Source organism: Cyprinodon variegatus, unplaced genomic scaffold (assembly GCF_000732505.1).
Source record: "Cyprinodon variegatus isolate N-32 unplaced genomic scaffold, C_variegatus-1.0 Scaffold558, whole genome shotgun sequence".
NCBI lineage: Eukaryota > Metazoa > Chordata > Actinopteri > Cyprinodontiformes > Cyprinodontidae > Cyprinodon > Cyprinodon variegatus.
The window spans coordinates 166,542-180,011 of NW_015151011.1; the positions used below are offsets into that span (position 1 = coordinate 166,542).

At 47.1% G+C, this 13,470-nt stretch overlaps 1 protein-coding gene across 3 annotated transcripts in view; it reads left to right on the top strand.

Annotated features, from left to right (window-relative positions):
* The window catches only part of taf1c (TATA-box binding protein associated factor, RNA polymerase I, C), a 15,391-nt gene extending 3,064 nt beyond the window's left edge, over window positions 1-12,327 (top strand). Inside the window, exons 2-15 of one of the 3 annotated variants that reach the window (XM_015391740.1) lie at window positions 2,507-2,618; window positions 2,845-2,894; window positions 3,217-3,315; window positions 3,393-3,460; window positions 3,547-3,782; window positions 5,105-5,221; window positions 5,295-5,412; window positions 5,486-5,557; window positions 5,633-5,774; window positions 5,985-6,110; window positions 6,186-6,369; window positions 9,085-9,222; window positions 9,341-10,482; window positions 11,625-12,327. In XM_015391740.1, the coding sequence (XP_015247226.1) occupies window positions 2,507-2,618; window positions 2,845-2,894; window positions 3,217-3,315; window positions 3,393-3,460; window positions 3,547-3,782; window positions 5,105-5,221; window positions 5,295-5,412; window positions 5,486-5,557; window positions 5,633-5,774; window positions 5,985-6,110; window positions 6,186-6,369; window positions 9,085-9,222; window positions 9,341-10,482; window positions 11,625-11,840 (2,820 nt within the window). In that variant the 3' untranslated portion in view covers window positions 11,841-12,327. The remainder of the gene's footprint in view (window positions 1-2,506; window positions 2,619-2,844; window positions 2,895-3,216; window positions 3,316-3,392; window positions 3,461-3,546; window positions 3,783-5,104; window positions 5,222-5,294; window positions 5,413-5,485; window positions 5,558-5,632; window positions 5,775-5,984; window positions 6,111-6,185; window positions 6,370-9,084; window positions 9,223-9,340; window positions 10,483-11,624) is intronic. The other 2 variants (XM_015391742.1, XM_015391743.1) reach the window with 2 other exon arrangements.
* Window positions 12,328-13,470: the final 1,143 nt, after the last annotated feature.

Sequence of the window (13,470 nt, forward strand, 5' to 3'; positions counted from 1 at the left end):
ATTTTACCCTAAAATTTCACCTTATACGTTTACATTATTTATTGGCTGCATCTAAATATATCAGATATCTTCAATATAATCATAGATATAAAATAATACAATTTAAACCTACAATAACCTAAATTATATCATTGTAATAGGTCAGAGGTCGGCAACCCACGGCTCTTTAATGGCCCCCCCTTTGTGGCTTTTTTTAAAAATGGATGAAAATGGATAAAAGAATTTCTTTAGTTTGTTTTACTGTGGCATGCAGGAGGTCAAACAGACATTCATTATGTTTCTAATGCTGTAAAGATTTGTCTAATAGATTTTAACCTTCCTGTCAACAAAGATTTGCGTAATAGCCTGCGACACGGTGCGACACCACGCTGAAACGTGTCTTGCTGCGCGGCGCCAGGCATACAAAGCAAATCATTTGCTTTCATTACCAATGAGGAAGGATTGCCTGCAAGTTTGTTTTTAATGAGAAGCTGTCAAATAATAAAAAGACACATTAGAAAGTTTGATTGCAGAACTTCTGGATAAACTAGAGGAGAGCAAAGATAGATTTAAGAAGTAGATTGCATCTCCAAACTCAACTACTGCTGCTAGTTTGGTTGAAGCATAGAAAACCGTTCCTAGATCCAACAGGTAGCGCTCTGATGCAGGGATGGGAACTTTGTTCCTTTACCCAAATCCTAAAAATAAAAATAACAGCAAAAATCGGATTTCTTTGTTTCTATAATTCCATCAATGCAACCAAATCTAATATTATTTATTATTATTATTGTAATGGAATGTAAACTTAAAGCACCAAAGCAGAGAAGTCACATGATGTGACATTTGCTCCAGAATAATCTTTTTTTTTTTTCAATAAAGTTTTATTTATTTTTCTTTTATAAGTTACAAACAGATGACATTCAACAACAAAAACACAAACATCTGCAGCAACACAGAACATGACAGCACTTATCAGTTACCTATTCATAGATATAGAAATGCACATATTCATACCCACAGCATACATCACCCCCAAATCCCTTAAGAATTTTTACCAACACTGTAGTCAAAATATACCCATGCTTGGCTAGCCTTACTGGGCTCTTTCTGCACCCTAGAAATCCTGACCTCATAAGCTGCTGTCTCTGACATACGTTGAAGCCATTCCTTGATTTCTGGTCTATGTGGGCTCTTCCATTTACGAAGAATAATTCTGGCTGCTACTAGAAAACCTGTCATCATTAGTCTACCTTCAGCTGTTGGGATGCCCTCTGGCATCACTGACTTCTCTCCTAAAAGGCAACATTGTGCAGACTCTGGTAGAGTCCTCGAATATTTTCAAGACCTCCTTCCCAAAGGGCATTATCAAGGGACACCCCCATAATGCATGGAGAAATGTGCCAACCTCTTTATTACACTTCCAGCATTTGTTATCCTTTATTAAACCCATTCGACATAACTTACTTGGTGTAAAATAATTCCTATGTACAATTTTGTAGTGAATACGTTTATTTCTTGCGTCCCTTGTAGCCCCTCCCACGTTTGAGATAATATTTTCCCACGCAGCGCCATCAATGTCTGTATCAAGGTCTTCCTGCCAGATAGTTCTTAGATTTTCACACATTTTTGACATCAGAATAAACATTTAATCATTAATAATTAATCTATATTTAAGCCCACATGGTCATTTTTTATGGTGGACTGATAAACTGAGAGCCTGTGTCGCCATACGAGGCTGATGGAAGACTTTTACGTTTTTGCGGCTCCAGACAGATTTATTTTTTTGTTTTTTCGGTCCAATATGGCTCAGGTTGGGTTGGTGACCTCTGTTCCAGGTCATCAAATCAATTCCGTTTATTCTGTCCAGTCAGCTGCCTGTAGTGTCTTTAAATGTCCAGCAGGGGTCAGTATTCTGTGAGACAGAATCAATACAGTTTGGCTTCATGATGTTTGAACTTGGATGTAAACCAGAGGCTCCANCATCAATGTCTGTATCAAGGTCTTCCTGCCAGATAGTTCTTAGATTTTCACACATTTTTGACATCAGAATAAACATTTAATCATTAATAATTAATCTATATTTAAGCCCACATGGTCATTTTTTATGGTGGACTGATAAACTGAGAGCCTGTGTCGCCATACGAGGCTGATGGAAGACTTTTACGTTTTTGCGGCTCCAGACAGATTTATGTTTTTGTTTTTTCGGTCCAGTATGGCTCAGGTTGGGTTGGTGACCTCTGTTCCAGGTCATCAAATCAATTCCGTTTATTCTGTCCAATCAGCTGCCTGTAGTGCCTTTAAATGTCCAGCAGGGGTCAGTATTCTGTGAGACAGAATCAATACAGTTTGGCTTCATGATGTTTGAACTTGGATGTAAACCAGAGGCTCCAGCATCTCTTCCCTGAAAGGAGGAGCAGTTAATCAGGAAGTGATGGAGGGAAGCGGCGGGGATGGATCTAAGGCCCCGGAGGACCGACCCGCCGCTGATGACCATCAACCATTCTAACTGATGTGGTTCTGCTTGCAGGGCGGCAGTGGCCCTCTCTCCAGCTGGACCTTTACATCCAGACGGCGGGTTGATGGGGAGGTATGGCGTCAGACGGAGCCGCTGCCGGTTCCCCTGCTGTCTCCCAGGAAAGGTGAGCCCACGGCGGCTTGGTTCTGATCCAAACTGCAGTTATTGACAAAGTCTATTCGTTTTTATTTCTCCTCTGATGTTTAGCTCATTAGGCTCAGTATTTAGCTTTGTTTAAAACTTTGATCTTCTGTTTAAAATAAGTTCCTGCCTGATTTTCTGATTCATTTAATGAACCGACGGAGCTGCTGAGCTTCTCATCCCATCTGATCCGTCTGTTTTTCCTTCAGCTTTCCAAGAATATTTGACGCCTCCAGATCCAATGGACTTCCTGTCACATGTGAGGAACTTTAATTTGACTTGAGCCCATAAGTGTATAAGGCAGTGTTACCATGGCTGCCAGCCGTCTCCAGGGAAACCAGCTTCTTTTGGCCTCGTTTTGTTTGAATGTTTGGGCTTTTTTAGCCTGTAAATCTAGCTCTGTTGGTGCAGGAAACATCCACTCTGAAGAGTGTTGCTAACATGACTGACGGGAGACGTTTGAGTGATCAGGAAAAAGATCAGATTCCTGAGTTTGCTGACCTGTGTGGGAATGTTCTGGCGGCTGGACGTCGTCTCGGCGTTTCTGTAAAAAGCCACTGAAGGCTTCGTTCTGTATTCAGTTGCAGAACTTCTTCATAGACGATGGTTTAGATGCCTTCAGGTGCACCAGTGAGGTCCTGGGGGAAAACTTCTACTTCAAGAAAGCAAAGAAGAAGGAGGTGATTTTCATCTATCCGTCTGTGAAACGTCTGGAAGGTTTTATCTCATCTTCTTCTTCCTCTGTTTTGTTTTGCAGAAATATCGTCAGGGTTCGGTCAACATGTGGAGGACCAAGAGTTACATCGATCTGCTGAAGTATAAACCGTGAGCAGAACCCAAACCTTCTGTGCTGAAAATGTTCCCGTTGTTCGGAGCGTTTGGTTTCTGAGGCGGTTGGTTTCTGTCCCCAGGTGTCCCGTCTCGAATCCCAGCAGAAGTCTCGAAAGGTTCTCCAGCCATATGTCGGACGTCGTTCACGACGTTCCTCTGGAGCTGCTGGGCTCGCTGCTCTACGAGGAGCTGACGGAGCAAAGGGAGCGCATGCAGTTCTCAGAGAGATCCACCGGGGGCGCCCTGGCCTATGTCCCTTTCTCACAGAGCGAGGGCTGCCTGCTGTACCCTGGAGGCCTGGGAATGGACCGCCTCCGTATCCTAAACATCACTTCATTCACAGGGTTTTTATTATTATGCCTCTTAGGAGTTTACTGAGAAAAATAAGCATGACTGCAACCAATCAGGGAGCGGTGATGTTGGAAAAATGTCAAAATGGAACGACGGCGGTTTGGGCACCATTTAGACGCCGGCGTGGTTCGTTTTATTTACTGCTCTAACCTGATGGACCTAAAATATGTTTGTTAGGCGTGAGAAATAATCAATATGTTTATGATTAATCAGTAAAAAAAATAACAATAATCATTTTCGTGGCGATCACTGAGTCTGGGAGCGGCCATTTTTGCCCAAATATAGTAGCCCCTCCCTCCTGCCATCTTCCAGCAGTGACGTCACGGTGCGGTAAGCCTAGCGCCATTCTCCCCGCTTTACAAGCTAAATCAATGGGAACTACTAGACACATCTGCAATCAACAACAATTATTGAAGATTTCCAGAGGACTTCACCATTGAAATTCACCAGAGCTATAGTGAAACTGACAATGCCCACGTGCATGGCAGCTGGATGCTGGAATACATCGGGTAAAAGTGAAAAAAAGAGTTATTCCACCTTTCTGATTCCTGATCCTCCACGGACGGGTTGGTCGTTGGATCGCCAACTTGAAGAGGGAGGATTTGCCATCGAACTTCTGGCCAGAGAAAAAACCCGTAATATGTAGCCAACATTTGGAAGAAGAATGTTTTCAAGATGACTTGGATAATAGCGCGTTGTGACAAACACCAGATACAGCACTGGGACTTGATCAACAGCCGATACCGCACCGTGACAATGTCACTAACCAGTAGGTGGCAGTAGTGTTCTTTGACAAACATGGATGCCTCCAGTAAAGCACATTCACATGAAAATTACTCTGAATTAAAAACACTGATCATTTATTGAACAGGATGGAATCATTTCAGATTTAAAGAACTTTCAGAAGTTTGGATTCTGTTGATCATTTTAATAATCAGTTGATTTAATTTCTCTTTTCAAACTGATAGGAATGCAGAAGTATTATTTTTATTATATGTACAATAGTTTTAATTTGAAATGAAAATGTGAATAAATTGCCTTTGTCTTAATTGCCGCTGTTAGTAGGACATTTATTTGAGCAAACCACCTGTTTTCAGTCTGAACCATCACTTTAGGTAACGATTTAATGCATTACCAAGTTATCTGATAATTATTAATAATTCATTAATCATAGTTGCTAATTTCAGCAGTAAAAGCAACCAGAATCCAAAGAAGCGCCTTTCAGTCTAATAAAAACTGCATTAAACCGTCCCCCCTGAAGGCACCATTCTTAACGCAATACCCCAGACTTCCACAAGGTGGCGCTGCAGAACTCCTGCATGGATGCCAGCAGCTCTGAGCCGGTGAGCTTCCAGCTGAAGGCGCCCATCCGACAGATCAGCTGCGGCTCCGTCCTCGGCGACTGTACGTGGGTCTCACAGACGGTCCGCCTCCGCAGGTTCTGCCGACGGCTGACTGTGTTCCTTTCGTCCTCCAGGCTGCGTCGCCGTGCGCTCCGATTACCACTGCGGCGTCTGGAGGTTCGGTGAGAGGAAGCAGCCGTGCCTGCTGCAGGTGGTGGACGCGGAAGCCGCTGCGACCTGCGTCAGCGTCAGGTGGGCCGCCAGAGGAGCTCCACGCAGCCCTCTGAGGAAGCCGGGAAGTTAACGTCCTTCTCCGTTTCGCCAGCCCCCATGTTCTAGGTGAAGTTCTGGTGGTTAGTGAGAGCGGAGCTGCCAACCTTTGGACGGTTGGGAGAGGGTGAGGGACCCCCCCCTGCAGGCCAGATCCCAGCGCAGGTCAGAGGTTAACTTCCTCCTACTTTCCCTCCACCAGGCTGCAGAAGGTTCGAACAGAAGAGAGCAACTTGTACTTCAATGCCAAGTCGCCATGGAGATGGTGCGAGTTCTCCGCCCACCCGAGGGTGATGGTGTATGCAGACAGGACGGGGGCGGAGCTAACAGACTTCAGAGCCAAGGTGGGAAAATGACAGATTTGATGGATCCTTTCTGGCTGATTTAAACGTTCGCAGCTGAAGATCATGAGCTAGAACCCGGGTCAGCAGCAGATCCAGTTGGTGTCGAACTCGAAGCCAGGGTTGATTTTTCTCTGGTGCCGATTTATCGGGATAATCCAGGACCCGCCGCTGCCATACCTGCTCGCTTTAGAACAGATCTGTCCCCCACAGGCATCGGGGGCCCACCACACTTTGTTCCGGATCAGCAGCACCTCCGATTGCAGGAGTGGAGAGCGGCTCCTGCTGTGCCGCTACCTGGGGGACGTGAACGCCTTCCATCACCTGGTCGCCACGCAGGTACGCCGCGGCCTGCTTCGGTCCATCCTGCAGAATCCCCAGCAGAGTCTGATTTTCTGCCCGTTTGTCCTCCAGCACTCGGCCTACGTCATGGACGAGCGCTTCCCCTGCGTTCCCATGCTCAAGTGTGATCACATGATGCAGGCCCCGCCCCTTTTCTGCCACGTCGCTTCAGCCTCAGACCGGGGGATGGGGGAGACCACTAAGGTTCTGCTCGGGTCGCATTCTTCTCAGGAGATCACACTGCTGCAATACTCGGGTGAGTCGGCAGGGGCTTAGATTTGGTGGGAGGGGCCTAAGAGCAGGTTATTACCCCATTTACACTAGCCTTGAAAAACCGTGCTGAGACCGGTCCGAGCTCAGTAACTGAGATAACTTATGGTGTGTAAATGGAAGCAAACTGAACCGGACCGAGCTAGACGCAACCGGACCGCGCTAACTGCAGACCGGTTCCAGAGGTGGGCTCGGCTCCGTTCTCTGATAACGAGCGCATGAGCAGAACGCATCATCTCCGTCTGGCTGCACATCGCCATTCACACTCCATTCCACTAGTTGGCGGTAATGCCCCTCTGGAAGTTGCTTGGCAACCAACACAAAACAGAAGAACAACTATAAACAACAATTGAAATCTTCTCCACGCAACATTTTAAATAATTGCTTCTAAAGAGCGTGGTGCGACCTGGGATGATAATGGCTTGGTTTCACGTGACGTCACAGTGCTGCTTCGCGACGCCGCGAAACTCAGATGGAGGGCAGGAAGTGAAGTAGCTGAGGATCTGCCGTCTGAAATAATGCCTTTGTTTTGTGTAGTTTACGGCTGCTCCAATCGTTGGAACCGAGAAAAGGAAAAGAGCTTTTACAGAGTACCAAAGATTGTCGTTCATAAAAGTGAAAAGTGTAAAAAGCTCACAGAACAATGGCGTAAAAAATGGATTTTAAACCTACGTCAGGAGGAGCAGAGTCTGCCAATGCCCGTGTCTGCAGCGACCGCTTCGTCGGAGGTAAGCTATAACGTTATGTTAGCTAGCTAACTTTTTTTCTGTGGTTGTGTTTTTATAGCATAAGGTTGTCGTTAAATGCTCATTTACTTAGTAATGATTAATAAGTTACCGGTAGTCTAATATGGACATAAACAACTGTCAGGCTAACCGCTACTGCTAACGGTAGCATCTTTTAACACATAAAACAATATAAGAACAAACACTCACCCTGGCGAAGACTAAACGATGATCGTCGTGGAGACGTTTGGTGCGTTTATACGCCTCCATGCTTTTATAGGCCTTCATTTGCTGTTGGGTGTAATACGACGTCTGAAGGACCAGATCGTTCGTTATGTCGACGGCCTCCACCGTCGGCAAATCTTTAAGGTCCACCGAAAACTCACTCATCTTCATGAGGTACGGGTCACATCCAACATCTGTCAATCAACTCCTTGTATCTGTGTCTTGAAACAGGTTCTAACTCCATACAGTACTGGCTCTCGGTAACGGTGTCCTCCATGTTTACGCTACTTCATAGACTTCCTGCCCTCCATCTGAAATCGCGCCCCCTGGCCGCGTCATAATCATCACATGACTGAAACCCGCCTATAATCAAGCATAACCTTCTGAATGTGACGGGCGCCGCCATTTTGATTTGCTTGATTCCCTCCTTCTTCGTCTTCTTCTTGTGTTTTATGGCGGCTGGCAAACAATGTTTGGTGCATTACCGCCACCAACTGCTTGATTTCCTCCTTCAATACTGGCAGTAATACCGCAGATCGTCACTAGGAGGCGAGGAACCGAGATGGAGTGATGTGTAAACGGTCGTCAGAACCGAGCTCGGCCTGGTTAACTGATCCGAGCTCGGACCGGTCTGGGATGGATTGGTTTTTTAAGGGTGGTGTAAATGGGGTAAATGTCAGGGTCTGTTATCGACTGTTCCAGAAAAGGATCCTGCGGAAATGATCGTGGAACCGATGAGGTTCACATTTCCAGAAGCGAGGCCTTGAACCTGTCATTTAGGCTACGTTCACACAGCAGCCTGAAGGGACCTAAACCCGATGTTTTTTTTTTTTTGTTGCCCATTCGCGACCTGGATCTGACCTTTTCATGACAGTCTAAACAACACAGATTTGATTTCTTTCCAATGCGATCCAGGCTGCTTGGCTCTGTGGTCCTGAATCCGATACGAATCCGATCTTTTCAAATGCGACCTGTGTCTAAACGGCCGGGTCGCATTCATCCGACCTGAACGGCATTAATACCCGACTAAAGGTCACTATTCTGCGTCTTGCTATGAAGAAGCAGCAAGAAACTCAACAACTATGGCGAACGATGATGCGGAGAGGATTAGTTACGTTTAACCGTCTTGAAAAGATTGAGTTTTTAAGGCTGGGAAAGATCGCTAGATGCGCTCCAGCGCTACCATCCATGTTTACTTCCATAAACACTGAACACGCTGGCTTGTGACGTCATTGCGTCCTCTACTGTGTATGTGGGACACTTAAAGGAATAGTACACCCAAAACATGATTAGCCTTCAGCGTCTGTTCTGCCGATAATGCAAGCGTAGAAGAAGAAATGTGCTGTTTACCTGTGCAAAGAAAGAAACAACGAAAGAAAAATGTCTGAGGNTGGGTGTACTATTCCTTTAAGCTTTATAAATGCAGCTCACACAGGAGATCACATACGAGTCACACATATTTGGAAACTATTTGGACCACGCAAGAAAAATCGTATTTCTGCAGTGTGAACGTAGCCTTGGATCTGATCATCCAGTTACTTTGGTTTGCTGAGGAAAACTAAACACTGAGAAACAGGCCAAGTTCCAACATCTATAATCTGAGGAAAATAGAGATAGAATGATGAAAAAGGGGTCCCCATGTCCTCCAGCAGTCTAAGCCTATAGCAGCAGAACTATAGAGATAGATCAGGATAACCTGAGCCACTCTAACTAGAAGGAAGAACTGAGCTTCTCTGTTCCCGTCTGTTCAGGAGGTCGGTTGGAGGCGTGCTCCAGTCGCGGCGCTCCCCAGGCTCTCCTCAGGCCCTCAGACAGTCTGACACACCTCCCCGTCCAGATCCCCCACCGCCAGCAGGCCGCGGCCCAAAGACTGGCTTCCCCCGCTGCAGGTTAGCTCAGCTTTCTGTCTCTGACGGCGCCTCAGGTGGAGCTAAAGCTGCGTTTGTTTGTTGTTCATACATTCATCTAAAGATGAGTGTGGTTAAGAGCCTGATCCTACGTTTTCAGGTCTGACGTGTTTCCAGAAGAAAGGCGGAGCTGAGGACTTCAGCTTGTGCGTCCTGCAGCTGACGGAGGTGGGAGACATTTTCTATCAGATCCTGGAGCGCCGCCCGCCGGCAGAGGACAAATCCGGAGCTCCGGAGGCACAGACATCAGAACAGCTTCAGGTCTCCAACCCAGCGAGGCACGGCGACATCATCACAGCGGCGCCAGAAACGCCCGACAGGATTGTGTGTTTGGATTCTTCCACAGAGGGGGCGGAGGACGAGCGTGGGACTCGGAAGCAGCTGCCGGTCGCCTTCAACGACGAGCCGGGTTTGGATGCGGAGGTCTGTGGCGGGGAGGAGGTGGATCGCAGCTCCTGCTGGGAGGCGCCGCTAACCATCAGCAGCTCCACCGCTGAGACCTGGAAGCTCTGGCTGCAGAAGCTCAGGCTGACGGGTCAGAACCAGAACCCAGAGGCCGTCAGGCCGCAGAACTTTGTGGTCCAAACCGCCGGTCTGCTGCAAGCCGCCGACAGAGATGCAGGAGGCGAGCTGGACGAGCCGCTGAGGCGGGAAATGAAGGGCTGCATGAGGCGGCGCTCGCTGCTGCTGAACGACTCCGCCTCCATTAAAGTACCGTTAACGGTTCCCGCTCTGGTGAACGCTGAGGCCTGGACAGACGCCCTCAGCGACCGGCTGACCGCCGCGTGGCGGGGAGAGGAGGAGTGGCAGGCGTGGTGGCGAGACCAGCTGGGCACCAACAGGAAGATGAAGGCAGACGCTCTGAGGAGGAAGAGGAGGATGCAGAAGGAGGCGCGGAGGGCCGAGGGCCGCCGCTTCCAGCTGAGCGGCAGCTTCACCTCGTCCGTCAGCTACCAGACGGACCTGGACGACCCGTTCGAGTCCACGGGTTGGTCCTCCGCCGTCAGCCAGGGCACGCTGTCGGACGAAGAAGGTGGGGCGGTACTGGAGAGCGAGGAAGACCGCACGCTTCCCGTTACAGCGACCCCAGACCCCATCCGGACCACCACACCTCAGAAATACACTCCCAGCAGGCCCCGCCCCCTACCCCCAACACAACCAAACACCCCCCAGACCCCAAGAGCCAATCAGAGGAGCTGGAGGCCGCAGGACGACTTCCTGAGCTCCGTGTGGGGAACGCAGGTGAGGAAGGAGAGAAACCGCTCCGCTTTTAAAGGTCAACGCTGAAAACGATTGTTTAACAGGAATCCGTCCAACTTTAATCTGTTCGATTCTCTCTGCCTCCGTTCACATGTTCAGAACGACACGAAGAACATTAACAATGGAGGAGCAGCAATACCCTGTCAGCTCAGAGCCTGGTTGCTGGATGCAGCCATTGCGAGAGCTGCATTTCACCTCCTGTTATTAATAGTCTCTAGATTATAATAAATTATGACTTTTTTCATTTAGTGGAGGAATAATAATGAACACAGTCAGATAAACATTTTAAATAAATAAAACAATCAAACCTCCATCAGAGCCAGCGGTCCTTCACACACGGCTATGCAGAGAGAGGGCTAACGCAGACGGGCTAACGTTAGCCCTGGCCGCCGCAGACGGGCTAACGTTAGCCCCGGCCGCCGCAGACGGGCTAACGTTAGCCCTGGATGCCGCAGACGGGCTAACGTTAGCCCTGGCTGCTGCCGCAGACGGGCTAACGTTAGCCGTGTCTGTGGTTACCCTCGGAGCTCCGCTGCCTGCCGCGGTCCTCTCAACTTTGGACCATTTTTTAGAGGGTCAGGTGGCACACCACTGATCTGGAACCAGAACTCCCAGTGGGTCTGCTGTAGGATCTCATTTATTCCAGCAGGGGGCAGAGCCGAGGCATTTAGTTCTGTCAATAGTTGACGAGGAAGCCAGAAAGATCATCTGATTGGTGGGTCAGAACCAGTGGTTTGTCAGACCAGCATACCTATAGTCAATCTGCATGCGCAAGATGTCAGATTTGCATTTATCTCTTTAGTTTTGTATGAAAAAAACAATTAAGGTATATAAAAAAACACCAATAAGTAATTAAATAATTTTTTGTACATGACTAAAGGGATACACACACTTTAATGTATTTTTTAAGTCTTATTTTTCATATAAAACTAAAGGGAAAAACTGGTATTGACTATGGGTATGCTGGTCTGACTGGTATGCTCACCTGACAGAACACCGGTACTGTGGAACGAAGGCACGGTCCTTTATGGGGTCGGACCCTCCAGAGGACTGAACCAAACATTTAGTGTCTGGAACAAACGGACGCCGTTTCCACTGACTGCTTCTGTTTCTTGTGTTCACAGGACGCGCCGCCGCAGAGCGAGGAGCCGCCGCAGAGCGAGGAGCCGCCGCAGAGCGAGGAGCCGCCTCCGCTCCCCTCCTCCTGGTTCCCCAGCTCCCAGTCCGGTTCCCTCAGGCCGAGCCTCGGGTCTCTGCCGTCCTCCCAGGCCTCACAGAGCCAGCGGGGGCCATCACAGGCGTCCCAACCCAAGAGGAAGAAGTCTCGGATGGGATTCTGATTGGAACTGCTCTTTGGTTTTTTTATTATTCGGGGATTTATCTATTTTTTCACCTCTGAAACGGAACTGGACGTTGAAACGGACCGCGCTGGTGGTCGGACCCGACGGCGGAGGAGGCAGAATGGCGTCCGGCTGCTGCGGTAGGACTCGGGTGGCTCTGTTGTCTGTTTGGCTCTGAGAGCTGATTCCTGTTTAAGGTGCAGAAGCCAAAGTTCACTGGATCCACAGCTGAACGTGTGCATGACGATAAAAACCGACTCCAGACTCGCTGTTCCCCTTTGCAGGCTGGTTAGAACGGGATCAGAAAAGGTCTGATCAGCGTCAGACGGACCGTTTAACCACCAGGGAGCAGAGAGTTTAGTTTAGGAGGAAATCCGGCTGGATTTTGCTGCCATGTCGACTAACGCTGGTATCTAACAGCAGCTCAGGTTCTGGCTAAAAGCCTAAAAATCTGCCTGTGATGATGATGATGATGATGATGATGATGATGATGATGGAAAACAATGTTTAGATCGGAAATGGGTCAAAATAGATCTTCCCTCTGAGTCCTGACTTTTTATCACTGTTCAAATAGAATATTGAAATAGAAAATGGAAAATAAATCTTTGCTAAAGTTTATTGGAGATTCTCTGATTCGTCGAGAAAAGCGTAAATTCTGTCAGATTTCCTGCTTGTTGTTCCTGTTTTGCCTGCAGGCCGCTGTAGGTACCAGATCTGCTCGGGGCCCCGCCCCTTTTTATGACATCGTATATGGCAACTCCATTCAGACAAACTGTATCGCTCCTGTTTCTTAAAGATCAAACCTCTTTTATGGAGACTTAACATATTATTCCCTTTATTTGCGATTATTTAACGTTTCATCGTCGATCTAAAGTAGCAGAAAGTAAAAAACAATGATTTTTTAATCTAGAAGGAAAATCCTGCTATAAGACAGACTGAGCTCTGCTATTTAACAAGATGACACTAAAAGTCTCAGCTTATTTTTATTTTTTTTATTAAGATCTGAGGGCAGAGGAGGACATCTTAAAAAATGACTTTCATAGAGATTTTAGACAAATAAAACATTTATTCTACTTGAAGAACACAAACTGTTGTTCTTGACTCAAAGTTAAAAGTATTGTAGCCTAATGTGGCTAACTGAGTGAGCTAAAATAGGCTAACCTGTTAGCTACTAGCACAGCTAGCCACAGCGCTACCCAGCTATTTATATCAGGGTCTAACAGCTACTTTGTTCACCAGAAATAGATTTTTTTTCAGCTTTATTATCAATCAGGTAAAACTTCATCGGTCATTAGACACGCTAACGCTACAGATGCTACTGACTCGGCACGCCCTGCGTGATATCGTCGTTGTCTGGGCAACCACGATGTTTTACATCATGTGGAAACATTATCAAATCAGCAGGTCTGAATAAAGGAAATCATCAAACAGTAAAGGTCTGGAGACATTTTTAAATAATCTGTTGCTTTAAACTGAATTTAACACTGAAATAAAATGTGGCGTTTATGATTCCTTGTTTTACATTGAATTAAAAAAAAAATAGAAAATGTTTTCATTTTGAAATCTAAATAGATTTAAATAGAGAACAACAATCATTCAGTTTGGTATATTTCCTGATTATGTGAATAAA